We start from the raw sequence: 19,087 nt of genomic DNA on the forward strand, positions 1-19,087 counted from the left end.
TGATTCCATGTTCACCAGTAACTTTCTAATTTTGGTTGAGCTTTCCATGGAGTTCTGCCAACAGGGAGAGCGTGTACTGGTAGTATCAACATGAGTCCCCTGACCTATGTGACATTTACATTGCTCATTGTAAACTAGTGAATTGGCCTTCTAGGATTGTACATCAGTCTGGTGAGCTTTGGTAATGTGAGTCTGCCCCAAGGGATGGCTCTGCTTCAAAGTGCTGGAAAATCAGGTTTCTATGCCAGCAAGGCTAACATAGGCTTTAGAGCAAGGGTGTCCAATGTTTTGGCTTCCCTGGGCCACATTGGAAGAAGAATTATTGTCTTGGGCCACACATAAAATGCACTAACACTAATGATAGCTGAGGAGCTAAAACAAAATCACAAAAGGATCTCATAATGTTTTAAGAAAAGTTTATGAATTTGTGTTGGGCCACAGGTTGCACAAACTTGCTTTAGAGGGTAACCACTAAGGAAGCAGGAGGGACTGGGGCAGCGACCCTTCCTGGGAAGGAAGATTGGGAGACTAGATTTGTGGCTCTTTCTCCCACTGTTTCAATTTCTTTTTAGGCCAGACACAGTGGCTCATGCCTGTAATCCTAGCAGTTTGGGAGGCCAAGGCGGGCAGATCATGTGAGGCCAGGAGTTCACGACCAACCTGACCAACATGGCAAAACCCCATCTCCACTAAAAATACAAAAATTAGCCGGGGCTGGTAGTACATGCCTGTAATCCCAGCTACTTGGGAGGCTGAGGCATGAGAATCATTTGAACCCAGGAGGCGGAGGTTGCAGTGAGCCAGGATGGTGCCACTGTACTCCAGCCTGGGTGACAGAGCGAGACTCTGTCTCAAAAAAAAAACTTTTAGTCAAGATAATTCATTTTAATTTCAAGTGATATTAAGTAGCATGTAAAATTTTTATATTTATTGATGGGGCAGGGGCTGAGCATGAGTTAAATTAAAACACTGCCCTGGAATGTGGTAAATTTAGTACTTGGAGCCCTCTTGGGAGAGAGCCAGCCTGCTTCCCTGGGTATCATCCCCAACAAGATTTGTCTTCACATGTTTAAGCATAAATGTGCTCATACACACAGTGCATTGACTATTTAGAGTGAAGTCTTTAGCACAGATTTTTATGGACCAGTGTTAACTGAGCCTGCATTTCTGATATGAATTAGAAGACTTCAGAAATCAAAGCATATCTCCATTACATAATTGTCTAGGCCTATCATTAATATGTCATGGATTTGATTAAGAAAAGGGAAGCATCCTGGAATAGATGACTTCTAAGCTCACCTTCCAAACCCAAAATTCTGAATAAATTTTTTCATTAAAAAGGGAAACTGAATAATCCACTAGATGACATGAAATTAATAATTCATGAGTTTGCTGGTTACTCATACCACATATTCATTCTGGTACATTCAGTTTCACAAATGGGTATTGAGTGCCAGCCAAGTGCAGGGTACTAGAAAGGATGTCCCACAGTTTGCAGACCAGAGCAGTATGACTGTGGTCACAGAAATTGCAGGATTGTTATAGACGGGACTGTGAAGTCCTATAGGAAAAGAGTGTTCTTTCTATATCGAACACAAAAGTGATCCTGCTATCAGTTACACAATGTTTTTAGACTCTTTCAATCTGGTCCTCTTTTCAATGATTGTCGGTCTCCACAGAAAATGTCCAATTTGTACTTAATGACTACTGCTGTTGCTACAAAACTTTTGATATTGGCACTGTCCTCATAGACATTTGTTTTGGGGAATCTTTATGGTGCTGCTGCCCATAGCCAGCCCACCAAGGCTCACCTCTGAAGAACTAGCTGGATACCCTGCTGCCACCATCTGCCATATCTGTTCAGAGCCTTCGTGCCAACTAGAACGAGTAACCTTTGAGTGTTGGTGGATGGCATGCCGAATGTTGTTTGTTTTTTCACGTTGTATGGGAGCCATGTCCGTGAGCGGGTGACCTGTATCTGACTTCTTCCCAATATGAGTCTCCAGGAGGAGAAAATCCTTTGGGATTCATAGATACTGTCTATATAAACAGATGAAAATGCTGACTGCAACGACTATCAACATTTGTCATAATTTCCCTCCCTGGCAATATTCTGACTAGTCTTTTTAATGAACTGCTGCATCTTACCAACTTTATGTTGCTGGCTCTGCAATACTGACACACACATTTACTACACAGAACAAGTAGCAGGCACAACATGTGCCTTCCAAGAGAAAATAGTCCAGGAAAAACTTCTGTCTTCTGCATTATATTAAACGTCTTGTTTTAAAAGCATTTAATCTTCCTCTGGAAAATCTAACCATATATCCTCATTTAGTTGGCTAGGCCTTGTATGACTGTGCCACATCGGAACCATTTCCAACGGGATGTAGTCATGTAAGGCTGGTGCTACGTCCACCTCTGCTCATATTGCTTGCATACTGTCAAATGCCTATAACCCAGAGTGTTAGAATCACTGGGATAGTTTGTTAAACATTAATATATATAGGCTTCAATTCATACTTACTAAAATCTCTGGACAAAGCACCTCAGATGCTCTGATAAGCAGCAAGCATAGACACCCCTGCTTGGGAGTGCGTTTTTTTCTCTTACCCAGATATTTTTTGAATGCATAATAAAGCTAGGAATTTTTTAGATGGAAAAGTTGATGCTAAAATATACTTCCACCATTCTAGTAAATTCTTTGAGCTTAACAGATTTTGAGTATCATCAGAAGCCCTGTAGATCAATTTGAGTAAGTATACCTAAACTCATCTTAGCAGAGTGGGCATGAGTAATCATGTAAGACATGCCTTTCTTACTACATTGAGGACCAGAAAACTGTCTAAAGAGGTGACACATCAGATTTCTAAAAGTTAAAGAAGTGATTAGACTAGTATTTGAGAGTTGATACATATTATAATACTTTCAGTGGAATCCAAAATGTAGCTTCGTAAGTTCATTAATACAAATTCTTCCAATGGCCAAATCAGTCTCGCCTTGGCCACTCCACCTATACTGGTGGTACTGAAGGTCACTAGGATACATCCTAATGTTTTTAATGTATATATTGATAAGTTATAGTTGTATATATTTTTGAAGTACAAAGTGATGTTACAATTTCTTAATACAATACAGAATGATTAAATCAAACTAGTTAACCTATTTATCACCTCAAAAAAAAAAATGACATTTTTTTGTGTGATGAGGGCATCACAAAGATTTAAATCCTAAATTTGTAAGCTACGATCTCACGGTCTCACATCTTCTAAATGAAATGCATGGGCTTTGTGACAGCTGCATTTCTCAGGGTGCAGTGACTCTTTACCTTTTCCCTCCAACTTTGAGAATGTATAATGAATAATGTTTGCCAGAGTCTATTTTTTCACTCTTTTCTGTATATTTAAGTTAAACATTAGCTTTTAATGTGCCTTAATCTTAGTAGATATTGCCAATTTTTCTTGGCAAAAATAACCTGCATTGATCTTTAGATCAAAGATGTTAAAAGTACTTTGTATTTTGTGTAATTGTTTCAGCATTAAGTGGCTGAAATTAAAAGTCCATTGGCTCCAAGGCCCTTGACTATTTTAATTATCTTTGCACAGTACATCCACTACCATACGTAGATGGGTATTTTAGTAATGCTGTGAAGTCGAATATCAGTAAAGCACAAATAAAACCAACTGTAGTGAAATTTTGGGTAGAGAAGTGAGGGGAAACTATGTAAACATCACACTGCATCAAGATCTATTAGAGAATGTACTTTATCACAGAAGAAGAGGGGTTTTGTTAAAATACGCCTGCAGTTGAATCACGAGGGGCTTCTCCATGACAGACTAGTATCAGTGACCTGATGAGTTTTAAAGAGCAGAGGCAGTTCAGCTGATGGAAGACATAACTTTTTTGTGCTCATGCTGCCCTGTTTCCCCTTAATGCTATGTCCAGACACACAGCACCAAGAAAGAATTCAGAAACAGAAGGACATCACCTTTTGAATGCTTGCAATTGTCCCTTTTCGTCATTCAAAATACCTTTCGCTGGCCTAAGAATTCACACTGCCATTTTTGATGGAGGAATTAAAAGAAAATTGTCAGTTATATAAAGGGGGAGCTTACCCAGTTTAGAAAGGAAGTCTCAATTGTCGATGTGCGATCTTGACAGATTTGGGAAACTTGAATCCCCAGGAGTGGATGTATCTTCTAGAAGGTGGAAACTGTGATAATACTATTATGTTTTGTGCCCTGAGTATAACTTGCAATGCTGGGTGCTCAGGAATTCTTGTCTCTGGCTTTAAAATATTATGTGTTGCATTACGCTTTTTTCTTAAAAGATACATGGGAGCTATGTGATTTTTTATTTTTCAGCTGCTATAGCTGTTTCCATTTCAGTAAAATGGGGATAATAACACGTACTCCCTAAGATTTTGGTGAGGCTTTAAATTTTGGATAATTCCTTGTATAATTAAATAGCAGTCTCATTACAATAACTTATTACTCAGACCACCATGAGAAGAGCAATTAAAGTATAAGTATGCAGTATGTAGTCTCACAATTAGGGATAATTGCTGTTCAGCCCCTCTGTAAATCTTTTAGTTAGTTAGTGAGTTTGTCTGGGGTGAAGGGTTGCGGGGTGGAAGGCAGAAAGGAAAATGAACAGATGCAGTGCTGTGGAATTGACAAGAGCCTGTCAACTCTCTATAAGCATGTTGGTGGGGTCAGTGTCTTCCATGTATACTCCAGAGATATCAGCTTCTGCCCATTTGTGAGGAAGAGGGTCAACTGCACTGCATGTGACCTTGACCTCATGAGGCGAAAAGTGGCAGATGGGTGGAATGGTAGCCAAAGTATGCACATGACTTGCTGAGATCTGAAGGCCCTGGAAGTCTAAGGTCTCTGTGTCAGCCCAGAGATGCCCCTTTCCAGACCACAGCCTTCTCGAGTTCCCAGGGCCAGGACATCTTGTGGCACATACCCTGTTTCTTTACAGCTTACTCCCCATAAAATAACAACGCAGCAGGACCACTTTTTTTTTTTTTTTTCATTTTTTTCCTCCTCTGTCAGAGGAATAGCCACTTTTTTGATGAAAATTTGTTCCCATTTATAAAAAATAACAAGATTTTTATGAACAATCCGGAGGTATATAAAAAAGGAAAAAAAAAAAAAATCTTGAAGCTACAGAACCAGAGACAACTGCCTTGTGTTGACTTTGATATCTGCAAAACACTGCTTGTGCAAATCCATGTTTTCCAAAGCTGTGAATGGATTACATGGAAGTGACTTTGTGTCATGCAACCTAAGCCTCAGACTTAGGTTGTTTCAAACTAGGATGTTTTAATGCATGTTTGATGACAGATCATTAAAAATATAGTATCTACAGGTTCTCCTCTTGCAGTATACTTTATTAAATTTTCAGACACATACAGTAATCAGCTTACTTCCTTCTACAAGTATATACTTTCTGTGTCTTAGTTACACCACATAATTTGAATAAGCAGATTATGATATTGTGACCAGTGTTCCATCAACATGAATTTTGCCTCTGTATTCTGCAAGTAGGCAGAAAGAATGCAATTATCAGAAAAGTCAGAACTGTTTAGATTCTGTATTATCTTAAAACCTTTCCATAATAAATCAACTTTTCCCCTAGAGAATGAAATGTGTGCTTAGTCAAAACCTTATGAATATATTATTTTTAAAAGAGAAAAGGTTAATCTGATTTAGCAAAAAATATATGTATATATGTATACACACATATATATATACACATACATACATATACATACCTCCTTTTTATTTTTTTATTTTTTGGCCAGGCCCTGATTACGTCAAACAGAGATTTCAGGAAGGTGTAGATGCTAAAGAAAATCCAGAAGAAAAGGTACCAGAAAAGCCACCTACACCAAAGGAATCTCCTCATTTTTATCGCAAAGGCACGACACCCCCAAGATCTCCTGAGGCAAGTCCCAAACACAGCCACTCTCCTACTTCCTCCCCAAAGCCCCTGAAGAAGCAAAACCCCAGCTCAGGGGCGAGACTCAACCAAGACAAAAGGAGTGTGGCTGATGAGCAGGTGACAGCCATTGTCAATAAGCCCTTGATGTCAAAGGCTCCCGCGAAGGAGGCAGGAGCGGTTGTGCCCCAGTCCAAGTACTCTGGCCGCCACCACATCCCCAACCCCAGTAACGGGGAGCTGCATTCTCAGTATCACGGCTACTACGTGAAGCTGAACGCCCCCCAGCACCCTCCAGTAGACGTGGAGGACGGCGATGGATCCAGCCAGTCTTCCTCAGCACTGGTGCACAAGCCATCCGCTAACAAGTGGAGTCCCTCCAAATCTGTGACAAAACCAGTTGCCAAAGAAAGCAAAGCTGAGCCAAAAGCTAAGAAGTCTGAACTTGCTATACCAAAGAATCCAGCAAGCAACGATTCATGCCCTGCTTTGGAAAAAGAAGCCAATTCAGTAAGTACTGCAAGTAGTGTTTTCTCTTTCTTTTTTCCCTTTGGTTCTTTTCAGTGAGCTGTGTGGTGTGACTATGCGTCTTGATCACAGCCAGGCTAACCAAAGTTCTAGAAGCACAGGGTTGTTTAAAGCAGCACATAACACATCTGTAGTTTGAGACAGCAAAGAGCTCTCCAGACAGAAATTCCCCCCACTACCCCTGTGTTCACCCGGCCCCACTTTAGATGTAATTCAGGTAGGTAAGATCTGACCAGCTTAGCACAGCATCTTAGCACATTTTAGCAAGGCTTTAACAGCGTGTCTTGGTGAGCTTCCTGGTAGCTTGCTCTCTGATTGCTGGAAAGGAAGAAAGGAATCATGACCCCTGCCAAGGGCCAGCCGCTCTCAGAGCTCTAGGAAAAGAACACCACCAAGTTCTTAGCCCTCCTGTTTTCACCACCACGGTCAGCATCTTTACACAAAAGAACCTCTCCTCTAGCCATTGTGAATTCTTCTCATACACACCTAGCTTGGATTTTAAATAGCCAGGCTTTGCAGCTAGAACATTTTTCTTCCCCAAAAGAGAACTGAAAATTTCCAGTAGTTCAAGAGAATTTCTTTGGTCTTCTGTCTTTTCAAAGTGTGAGAACTCTTACAATTTCAGTTTTCTGATAGATACAGGTTATTAGTATCAATTAGTCTTAAGCATTTAAGATATTTATTATTCAGCCAGAAAAGCTCTGTATTATTGAAAAATCTTTATACCCTCTTTCAAAGGAAATTTTTTGAATAATGTATGGAATTAGTATTTTATCAAATGCTATAGAATTTGTAAAATCTGAAGCTAATTATTGATTTAAAAATGACCTCTTGACCTGGTCACATCCCTTTAGAACAGAGGTGTTGAATGTTATACACCTAGTATTCACTAGTGATTATAGAGACATATTTGCATAATGGTATGGATTAATACCTTGACCAACAAGAATATAGTACAGCCATCAGTTTCTTATTTTTGTCTGTTTAATTTACTCACAGGATTAAACAATTAAAATTCCTCTGTTAACTTATGCTTAAAATTTCTTAAGTGTGTTTATTTTGCTAGTATCTATAAAACACTGTCTTCTTTTTTCAAATTTTCAACTTTTTAATTAGCTGAACATAAATTATTCAGATTAACTGGACCAACTTCCTAAGAGTCGACCTGCATAGAGAAAAATTGTTTTCAAAACAGACTAAGATTCTGACTCTTCAGTAGGCATTCATTTTAAAGATTTGAAACCTTAATATGTCAGTATCCTGACATCACAACTGGAATAATCACTGTTGAATTTGTTAAATGTAATAGTTTACTTCTCATTTGACTTTCAGCATGTTTATCCCCAAGTTAATAAGGCCTCGCATAGATCAGTATTAGTTTGCCCGATTTACAAGGAGAAAAATTCAAACAATGCAAGGCCATATCTTTTATACTTTTGGGTACCCATTTGTGGGCTTTAGTTGACTTCTAGACCTCTACAAGGAGAAGCGTATGCCCCAGTGTCGTGTACATTAGGCTGTGGTAGGGGGAAAAGAAGTTGAATTACCCAGCTCTTAGCTGAAGGAGTCTCTCTGTAAAACAGTAGTATACATATGTTTGGTAAATTCACAGCCTCCTCATTTAGAAAAATCATTTGTTTTATTTATTTGCGGAATTCTCAGATTCTTAGAGTTAGCCAAGCATCCTCCATCTCAGTAGTTGGTCCTTGTAGAGGACAGTAGTTGAACCCTGTAGAGGGTTCCCCTCTATACCCCAAGGGAGAAAGGAGGCCCCAGCAGCTCTGCAACCACCCTGAGCTTTAGACTGCCTCTGCAAAATTCAAGATTGACTTGGCACCTTCATGCAAAGATTCTAAGAATTAACATTGTCTTCCTAATAGTAACAGAAAGCTGCCTTCCCCACTCCTAAGAGTCAGGAAGTGACACAGTCACACAGTCATCATAAATGTTGTCAGTGGATGACCTTTAAGACAATGGAGTACTACATAGTTTTGAGAGAAAGACGCTGTGTAAGTTAGACATAATAATTTTAAAATTCACAGAATTGAACTTTGTTGCCAAACTTCCTCGGTTCACATCCCAGCTCTGTTGCTTACCAGCTGTGTGACGCTGGACAGTTTCCTTACTGCTGTGTGCCTCAGTTTCCTCATCTTTACCTATCACAGGGTTGTTGTGAAGATTAAATGAGTCAATACTTTAAAAGTTCTTAGCATAGTGCCTAGCACAGAGTAAGTGATGAAGAAACCTTAGCTATTATGATGTTTGTTTCAACACAATGCTAGTTGAAGCATAAGCAGTTCAGAAATATTCAAGTAGATTTGATCCATCCTCAGGATCACCCTGGATATTGGTCTCCTAGAAATACAGAAAATCTCCTGGGACACAGACTAACACAGGAAATTAGTTAACTTGAGTATGAGAGGTAGGAGAAGGGAGACTGTGGCTTTGATTACTTTCTTGAGGAAGATTTTCCTTAAGAAACTTCTGTGACCCCTGTGGGCAGTGGTTGCGTATGGACTCATGTCCTAGAGGCACACATTCAATATGATCCTGAAATTTTATAGGATTTTGCAACATGACAACTCTGGTAGGGTCAGAAGAGGCATCTTTAGCATCTTACCATCAAGTGGGGGAATTTTCCAATTAGGCATCTCAGCCCATTCTGAAAAATGACTGCACTTTTTTCTCAGTCATTCCTGTGATTTGCATCCAAGTTTGTTTTGAGGTTTATTTGAATGTGTGTAAAATTTAAAGCATCCCCATCAAATCGGGTTTGAACCTCACCCCAAAAAGAGGTAAATATATATAATTAAACTTTGCTATTAATACTTAATTAAACTTTGCTCTTCTCACGTGTTTCTAACTAGAGAAGCTTTAGATTTCACATAAACCATAATAACTCTTCTAGCAGAAAATTCCTTACAGTGTTAATATGAATGACAGTCTCTTAAAGGAAAAAAAGATTAATTTTTTGAGTTAGGATTTCTTTCTGTATTTTGATTTCCTGTTTTTTATTTTCTTACTGCCTGAAAATTTCTTCCAATCAAGACTTACCCTGTGCCCTGCTACAGCTTCTTGTATTACACCTGTCCCAGTCAGTCTTGAAAAGCAAGACAGATTTTTTTTTCATTTTGCTATTTTAAGCTACAACTGGCCACCACAGTCATATTTATGGGACTTTACCTTAAAGCTTTTCACCCTGTATCCTGTGCCTAGGTATATAAAGAACACAGAGGCCAGGGCTTGGTATCTGCCACTGAACATAGCATCCTGGATTTTTTTTCCCCCCTGGTTGTTGTTTGAACCTTTCATGTCTAGTTTTCCCTCATCTTCACTGAGTCACCTTTAAAAATAGCTTTCTAAGTGGAGCCACCCTGGTAGGATAAATATATATGTGTGTGTATATTAGAACATACACAGGAGAAATGTGTATGTGTGTGTGTGTGCAAAAGAAAAAAATATGTATGTATGTATTTTTCATTTTGGATAAAGCACTCATTCATTATTCATTAAATCTGAATTGCCAGTACAGTGATATGTGGGCTAAAAACTGGAGAAAAGATAGTAAACTAAATTCAAACCAAGAGGATATACAAATTCAAAATACTAATTCAAAGGGGTTAGATAAATTCACAGAATCTTATACGGATTTACGAAATGGGAGTCAAGGTTCAGGCACACCTTGGACTTTAGAAGTTGGCTTCATGGAAGGCATGTTCTCTGCAATTTCACTTTCCTGGGTCCGCTGTAAGACACCGAAGTCTACGTTGTATTGTTCTGACCAGGTGTATTTTTCCTCATCTTTCGTATCACTAAATTACCTTTGAAAATTATGAAATAAACCCAGTAGCCCAGAATAGTTGAAATGATCCAAAATTCTTAGAACACTCATGAACAAAATCTAATCCAAGTGTACAGGTGGAACATCCAGAATGTTCCAGCATCTGGTCGTGATGTGAAGTGAAAGAAGCCAGGCACAGAAGGACAACCTTTGCATATTCTCACTTATTTGTGGGAGCTAAAAATTAAAGCGATCAAACTCATGGAGATGGAGAGTAAAAGGATGGTTACCAGAGGCTGGAAGAAAAGTGAAGACATAGGGGAGGGAGAAGTGGGGATGGTTAATGGATACAAGAAAAAAAAAATAGAACAAATAAGACCTAGTATTTGATAGCACAACAGGGTGACTATAGTTAATAATAATTTACTTGTACATTTTAAAATAAAGAGAACTGGGCACGGTGGCCCACACCTGTAATCCCAACACTTTGGGAGGCTGAAGCGGATGGATCACTTGAGGTCAGGAGTTCAGGACCAGCCTGACCAACATGGTGAAACCCCGTCTCTACTAAAAATACAAACATTAGCTGGGCATCGTAGTGAGCACCTGTAGTCCCAGCTTCTCGGGAGGCTAAGGCAGGAACATCACTTGAAGCCAGGAGGCAGAGGTTGCGGTGAGCCAAGATCACGTCACTGCACTCCAGCCTGGGCGACAGAGCAAGACTCCACCTCAAAAAAATAAAATAAAAAAATAAGATAACTAAAAAGAGTATAATTGGATTGTTTGAACACAAAGAATAAATGCTTTAGGTGATAGATATCTCATTACCCTGATGTGATTATTACACATTATATGTTGGTATCAAAATATATATACACCCACTATGGACCCACAAAACTTTAAAATTTTTTAAATCTCCAAAATCTGAAACTTTTCGAGCACCAACATGATGCTCAAAGGAAATTCTCATTGCAGCATTTTAGAATTTTGTATTTGGGATGCTGAACCCATACATCTGAAAAAATCTGAAATCCCGAACACTTAGGGTCCCAAGCATTTCAGATAAGGGATGTTCAGCCTGTAATAGCATTTCCTTAATCTCTGTGCTGTTGTGACATTGAAAGATCGTCTCCACTATTTTCTGAGTTATAAGAGTTTCCTGCATTATTTTTATGCTCTAACCATAATTGAGGAGTTGCACAGGTTAGGACTCTCCTATTAATTTAGAACATAACTATTCTAAAAGAGCAGTTGGTCGTTACCACAATTTGATATTTTTCTGATACTGTGGAAATTACAGGATATAGATAAAAATGTCATTTTAAATAACTAAATGGGAAACTGCCTTTAAACTAAGGCCTGTATCTTTAATAGACATATGGAGAAAAGAGCATGGAGCTCCGAAGTGACTAGACTAAAGCTTAATTCGAGTTCTGATTCTTAATTCGAGTTCTAATTTGTTCAAACTGGCTGAGGAAACTTGAGCAAGACACCTATCCTCTTAAACACTGTCAAATGGAACTAATAATTGCTTGTGAAGAATAAACCAAAAAAAAAAATCTACTCAGAGATGCTTAACCCACTGCCCAGCATTATAAAAACCTGCAATAAATGTTTATTTTCCTCCCATTTACTTAAGGTTTAGGAACTGATGCTTTTCTTCTTCTTAATAGTCCCCACTTAAAGAGGACTCATGTTTACTTTCTCTCCCTCCCCCAATTTACTCATCACCCTGTTTGTTCTTCATTTAATGCAAATGATTAATGAAATGATTAATGAAATTAAATCATTTCAGTGATTTAATGCGTTTTGTTTAACAACCCACATTTGGGTCAGGCACTGTGGTTCATGCCTGGAATCCCAGCACTTTGGGAGGCCAAGGTGGCAGGATCACTTGAGGCCGGGAAGTTGAGACCAGCCTGGTCAACATAGTGAAACCTCATCTCTACAAAAAATACAAAAATTAGCCAGGTTTGGTGGCACACACTGTTGGTCTCAGCTACTCAGGAAGCTGAGGTGGTAAGATAGCTTGAACCTGGGACGTCAAGACTGCGATGAGCGGAGATCACACCACTGCATTCCAATCTGGGCGACAGAGCAAGAGCCTGTCTCAAAACAACCCACATCCACAGCACTTGGAAATGTGCTGGAAGATAGTGGGGTCTCATTAAATATTGGTTGCCTGAATGAACTGGGCAATGTCACGTGTCTGTGCACTGGGTACGTAGCAGTGAATAAGACAAGGCCTCTGCCACTGCAGAGCTCAGCGTCTTGTGGGGGAAAATAGCAGTTAAACAACAAAGGACAGTCAAGTGTGAAACTCACTGTGATAGAGAGAGCAGGGCACTCTGACCTCTACCACAGAGATGTGGGCTCAGTCAGGGAAAGAGACCTTCTTGAGTAAATGATGTGTGACCCAAACCCTAGACCCAAATTGATGAGTGCTTGACCAATGATAGCTCCAATCTCCCTTATTCACTTACCCCACACCCAAAACACATCAATACTTTTGAAGCCTCTGTAACATTGTTTCAGTGTAGTCTTACCCAATATCCAAATAGAATACCACTGTTTCCTCATCTGTAAAATAAGGACAATAAAACTACCTACCTCATAAAGCCAGTTTAGAACACTTTTAATGCTATATAAGAATTGGACACTATTTTCACAGTAAATATCACAATCATGGCTTTGTAAAACAAGGTGGCTTCTTCATGGAGCAGATCTGAAAAGATGGGTTATATGAGGTTGGTTGGTTTAAACAAGTAAAATTTGGGGCCCTTGGACTATCTGGTATTTATTATAATGATATTTATCAAAATAGGATCCTGTAGTTTGTAAAATATAACTTGATTTCTGAAATGTTGTGATTGTGATTAGAGAAATTTAAAAAGCTAGGCCTGTAAGATAACTTCTGAAAGTATCCAACTTCTCACTTACAGCTTTTACTTAACGGAAAGGGTGGTGTCCAAACAGAGAACCAGGGAAAAAGCAGGAGGTAGAGAACCTCGTTTTGAGTTTTCCCTGAATTGTTCCTTGGAGGCGGCTTTGTCCTACAGATTTGTCCTACAGATTCCTAACTGCCCTGAGGAGGAAGCAGCTCTTCCTCATCTGACCTGCATCCTAACAACAAATGCACCTCTAACTCCCAGCCCTTCGTAGGCCCTGTTATGGTGAGCTGTGTCTCTCAGCCTACGCTGTTGTCCATTGTTTTGAGGTGAATGAAGTAGATGAGTTGTTTAAAACGTTTTTAAACTAATTCAAGCCTGGATTCATTTTTAAGTGAAGGTTCTGAAATGTCTCCATCTAAACATAGCATTGCTGTTTTTAGTCTACACCTTTTGGAACTGCTGTCATCTTTTATGCCTTATTTACTGCAGTCATGTTAACTTTCTTATTTTTTCAGTAATTGGCTTTGGTTATATCTTGATATTAACATGGAAAAGTTAGGATTATTTTGTTCTCTTTCATTTTCAGGGCCCTAATTCGATCATGATTGTCCTTGTCATGCTGTTGAATATCGGGTTGGCCATTCTTTTTGTTCACTTTCTAACTTGATTGGAATTAGGAAAGGTAAGAATCGCCTTAATTTCTATCTAGAATCATAGTAAATAACATTCTTTTCTCATATTCAAATTTGCTATTTTTTTAACAATGACATATTGTCCTTCACTTTAATTTTGGCTATGCCTGAATGTGATTCAACATAGTTACTTAATGCTATAACTGTTTTGACCCTTCAGTGAAGTCCTGACAACTAGTGGTGTGTTAGCCCACAGTTCTCTGCAGTGGTGCCGTCAGCCCTTTAAATGGCCCACCCCAGGCAGACTCAGACACAGGGAAGGAGGCTTGGAATTAGGATGGGATCGCAAGAGAGATGAAACTTGGAAAATTCAGCCAGAGGACCTGTTCGGTTCCCCTGGGAGTGCTTTGTGGCTTTGGGGTCCTCTGGGAGCTGAAGCGCACAGCCATGTTGGAGAGCAAAACTTAATAATAATTCTTTTTTAAAATCTGCTGAAGCAGCCCCATCCGGCGAAGTTCTTGGCATTGGCTACTCCATCTGTCCTAGCAGAGTGTGACTAAACTGGAAATGTATGGAGCTGCATTTTTTTTTTTTTTTTTTTTGATGGAAGTCAACAGCTGCCTTACTATTTTACCATCTGACGTTTTTAGTAGGGAGCTGGGGAAACGACTGCCCGAGGAATGCGGTCGGAGGATTGTGTTGCTGTGGACGTGGTTCCAACATTCACTCCTATCTCATTAGAAGAAATAGGTAGCAGCATCACTCACCAGTCTTATGCCATGACCTGCTGCTTTAACATCTCCTGGAATGTTCTGGGAGAGAATGTTTCGTTTGCTTGTGCACGACTCTGTTCATTTTTGCTGTTTATTTAAATATGATGTATAGTCATCTACCACCTGCGGTCCTGGCCGGACCGAAACACACGTGTTGCATCTCAAGGAAAAGAAACAACAAAATGCTAGTGAAAATGTGCTTATTTTGATAGCAATATACCATCTTTTATGTCATTTATTCTTCCTATACTTGTAAAAGATTATTTATCTTTAAATTTTAGCAATTTGAAGACACTATGCCTTCCTAAGAACTAATTTAATTTTAAATCTTTTTAACATTACTGAGGTGAATTATTTATGCACTTAGGAAGTGCTAAATTTTAAAAACCAAAACACGACAGAATTCTAAGAAGTATAGTCCAAACGTTGCATGGATTGCAGTAATCAGTGTTTAAAGGATTCAGTTTCTTTGCTGACGTACTTTACAACCAAATAAAATCTTGTCGGTGGCTGTGTTAATTCCCATGAAAGTTAAGCAAGATGCTATTAATAAACTGCTCTGCTCTTTCTTGTTTTCTTTTTCCAACTTAAATTTCTGTTGAATACATTCAGGTAGAACATAAAGCCTTGTTCAATCACTGCCTCTCAGTTTTCTGCCTTTCCTGTTTTTCAAAGTCCTTTTGTAATTTCATTTCCCATTTTAAAGGCTTAGACATTTTTATTTTAAATATGTGTCTTTTACAGTCTTTTGTCATTCTGACATTTCTGGGTTTTTGCTGTTTTATAATTTACCCTTTATTATTGAGAAGCATGCTTACTTAGAGAAACTAAATGGTCTTTATAAAAGTAATTAGTTAAAAAGAAATCAGGGGAGGAAAAGTATCTATCTAATCTATTAAATCTTTTTAAAACATTACATTGCAGAGGGGGAGCTACTCCTAAATATTTTCATGATTTGCATGGTTTAATCAGATTTTTTTTTTTTTTTTTTTTTTTTTTTTACCGTATTAGCTACCTTTTCAATGCAGAAGACAGTTCACACAATTCCCTGGTTAGCACAGATGTGGACTGAGTGCTTTGCCACCTGCAGGGTAGTAACCCAGTGATGTTTCTTACAGAAGCACAATATGTTGAAAATCCTGGGTGTGACCAATATGGAATAAAGAAGAAGGCAGAAAGAGAGCAAATGAAAAATTTCAACTTGTATATTCATTTTTTACATTTTGCTTTGACTTTTAAATTTAGGAAGTCCGTTTATACCTGAGAACAAACGTTTAAAGTTCCTGTGTCACTCTCAGTATTCTCACCGCCCCTCCCAAACCCTGTAGCTCCTTATGCTGGGAAAACTGGTTTTTTAAAAAATAATAATAAAATATTTAATCTTATTAAGTGTTTAAAATGTGTAATGCTTTGGAAATCATGGGTAACAGATAGCGAGAGGATATGTTTATAAAGTGAGCATGTTGGTCCCATTTATAAATATATGTATGATTTATAAGCTTTTTTAAAACAAAGCTCAAATTGTTGGTATTTTTCTAAAATGTGCACAGCTGTATTTTACATGAAGGCTCTTTCTAATGGGTTGTTATACTGTACTCAACATTTTGGACAGCACATGAAGTCTGCCAATGTACTTAATAAAACATGACTTTGTTTATTTAAAGTTTCTTGCTGTGAAAAAGAACTCCCTACCTGTGAGTTCCTTTATTTATAATTCTCGAAACCAAAATGTATAATGTACAGTTTTCACAACTGTATCTGCTCTAATAAAAAAAAAGTTGGTTATTAATAAAGTCGGAGGTGTGTTTTCTTTGTGAGTAAATTACTGTCTTGAGTTATGTGGAATGCTTCGGTGGTGGTGTTGAAAGAGATCTGCTGAAAAATTAACAGCAGAAATAGAAGGAAAAAATGCACAAAGAAGCCATGTGCCAGAAGGTAGTTATACCGCTCCACCAGTTGGTTCTACGTTTCTTTCATCCTGGGCCTTTCAAATAATTTTGCAAAATAAGGTTCATTGCTCTGCTTAATGCCTTCATTAATTGGATTAGTGCCTTATCCAGAGTTTAAAGACTGCTCTTATTTTTAAAGAAAACTTGAAGTAAATCTCCCTCCTACATGGGCACTTTTCAATTAATTAGAATTTTTTTTTTTACCATTGTGCCCCAAATAAATTAATATGTTGCTATGACCCCTGCTGCTTAGGTGCACTCCTGGAAGGTTAAGCACAACATGGGTTGAATAAACCTGCCGCCACCGGGACTTCTAGCCGCTGTGCTCCCTTTGAAGCCATCCAGGGTGCCGGCCTAAGCTGCTGGCTCGACACGTAGGCAAGCCACCTGTGCGCTGTGATAAAAGGACCATCTCCAAAACAGCTTTCCAGGGAGGTGCCATGGTGCTTTTAAATTCCCAAATTCATCACACCTGTTGAGGGCTAAGATCTTGGAGCCCCTCATATAAATAATGCACAGAGTTATTGCCTCTGGGGCTAAACAGATTACTCAACTTCAGTAATTAGCCTCCTAGCAAATCCTAGAGGGGAACACAGAACAGGCTTTTGAAGCAGGGAAGGAAAGCACAAGGTGCTAGAGAGATTATTGATTCCAGATTCGTGTCCAAGCCACACATTGTGAGCGCTGATGCCAAAGCTAGGGTGAAGCTTGTGTGGTTGGGAAGTCTGGAAAGTATTCTACATGCCCTTTTAATGTAAAAACTGTTTCTCAAGAGTTGTGGCTAGCAGGCTCCCCAGGCATACCCTCCCTGCCATTTGCAGCTCTCCTGCCATGCTTTGGAAAGTAACATAGCCTCATCTTCCCAACTTAATAGGTGGCTGTTGACGTGGCGTATTCTGCCAGTACAGTGTCACGGTTCATCAGACTGCGTTTGATTATTCCAGGTTTAAGAATTATCTGTTCTGACAATTCACTCTCACCCCAAAGGTACTGAAATGCAGTGGCCTCTATAATAGGGGTCTGGTTTATAGGAATAGGGGAAAATAGCAGAGAGAGAGAAGACAGTGAATACTGATGAATCTAGTCAATATAGATGAAATTCCGGCTTTGGTCATGATTGATTATGGATCCTTCTCTAATCCATGCCCCTGGTTTCCTTATCAATAAAATGGGTGTAGTCATAGCACTATCTGGCCTCACAGGGTGATGGTGAGAATGAAATGACCTTATTTATGTTAAATGCTTACTATAGTGCCTGGCACATAGTAACTGCTTTGTATGTTTTTTACTGACTGAAAGGGATAAAATAATTAAATTCCTATTAGTGTCTCAGACACATTGAAAAATACAGTGAGATTCCATTCTAAGGGTCTTTTTGTAATGTTTAATTAGGTCGGGGTCATGGGATGTCCTTGCTGCAGTAATGACAAGTCAGTCTTTCTCACCGGGAAAATTAAAGGCCCCACCTACAGAGTTCCTTCTTTATGCTAACATGTGTTTTCCAGTATAGGAGAATATGAGACATTTGCTTTACAAAGAGCTTTCACATCAGTGTCTCACTGGATTCTTACAATCTCCCTGGAAAGTTTTCCTGCAGTTAAATGACTTGCACAAGATCACGTAGCCATAAAGTCATAAAAATCTGTATCAGAGTCCCAGATCTGACACTACGTCTTGTGCTTTTTCATTTCATATATTGCCTAGCATTATTCCACATTGCCACTCATCAGCCATGAAGATGTGATGGCAAATACCATGAAATCCAAGGTAGTAGTGCGGGTTGAATGAGCCCATTTCTATCTGTCATAAGCTCCTTAATGAGCCACTGAGTTAATAATAACTACAGCAGAGTCTTTTAAAAGTTCTGAATAGCATGTATTTACAATCCTGTTTCATCACTTTTAGCACGATATTTATATAGTAATATATTTGAACCTTATACTAAATATTACTAAAATTTAACATATAAGTAATGGTGTTTTTGAAGAGGCATGTTGTACATGAACTTCGTATCTATGTTTGAACTTAAGCTCAATAATTAACACAGAAGTTGCACATAGTACCTAGAAGACATAAAAAGGTTTGGCCAATGCTGTGGTATTCTTTTGATACCTTATGTCAATATTCCATAAAACTTCCTTGGTATTCCCTTGAATCTGAAGTCTGATTTAGGTAAGCCATAATGGAATTAACACGGAAGCGAGGCCCTGAAATTTGTTCAGCTGGTGGTTGATAAAGCTGTTTGCATACTGTGGTAAAGAGCATATCAATCCTTAAATGGAGGCAGAGATGAACAGAAGATTATAGCACTGATACACACATTCTTCCTTGTCCGCTGCCTCAACCCAAGCAACTCATTCATAAAATGTGAAGAATGATATTGAACATGTGCAGTGGAATTCATGATGATATTTGCTTATGAGAAAACAGTGGAGGTCTTCAGTTTCAGGAATGCATATGCCACATCCTTGCCACTTACAACATATATTTGGAAGAAAAGAGTCATAAATATCACATCATCTGCACAATAAAAGCAGAAGCAAAGGTGAGGATAAGCCAAAGATTAATTATTCTCTGGACATGA

The 19,087-nt window shown here is 38.8% G+C and overlaps 1 protein-coding gene across 5 annotated transcripts in view; it reads left to right on the forward strand.

Moving 5' to 3' along the window:
* JPH1 (junctophilin 1) overlaps window positions 1-16,344 on the forward strand; it is an 80,272-nt gene extending 63,928 nt beyond the window's left edge. The window contains exons 4-6 of one of the 5 annotated variants that reach the window (XM_050802299.1): window positions 5,813-6,459; window positions 13,736-13,831; window positions 14,002-16,344. In XM_050802299.1, coding sequence (XP_050658256.1) covers window positions 5,813-6,459; window positions 13,736-13,816 — 728 coding nt within the window. In that variant the 3' untranslated portion in view covers window positions 13,817-13,831; window positions 14,002-16,344. The remainder of the gene's footprint in view (window positions 1-5,812; window positions 6,460-13,735; window positions 13,832-14,001) is intronic. The other 4 variants (XM_050802300.1, XM_050802297.1, XM_050802298.1 and 1 more) reach the window with 4 other exon arrangements.
* Window positions 16,345-19,087: the final 2,743 nt, after the last annotated feature.

Source organism: Macaca thibetana, chromosome 8 (assembly GCF_024542745.1).
Source record: "Macaca thibetana thibetana isolate TM-01 chromosome 8, ASM2454274v1, whole genome shotgun sequence".
Classification (NCBI taxonomy): domain Eukaryota; kingdom Metazoa; phylum Chordata; class Mammalia; order Primates; family Cercopithecidae; genus Macaca; species Macaca thibetana.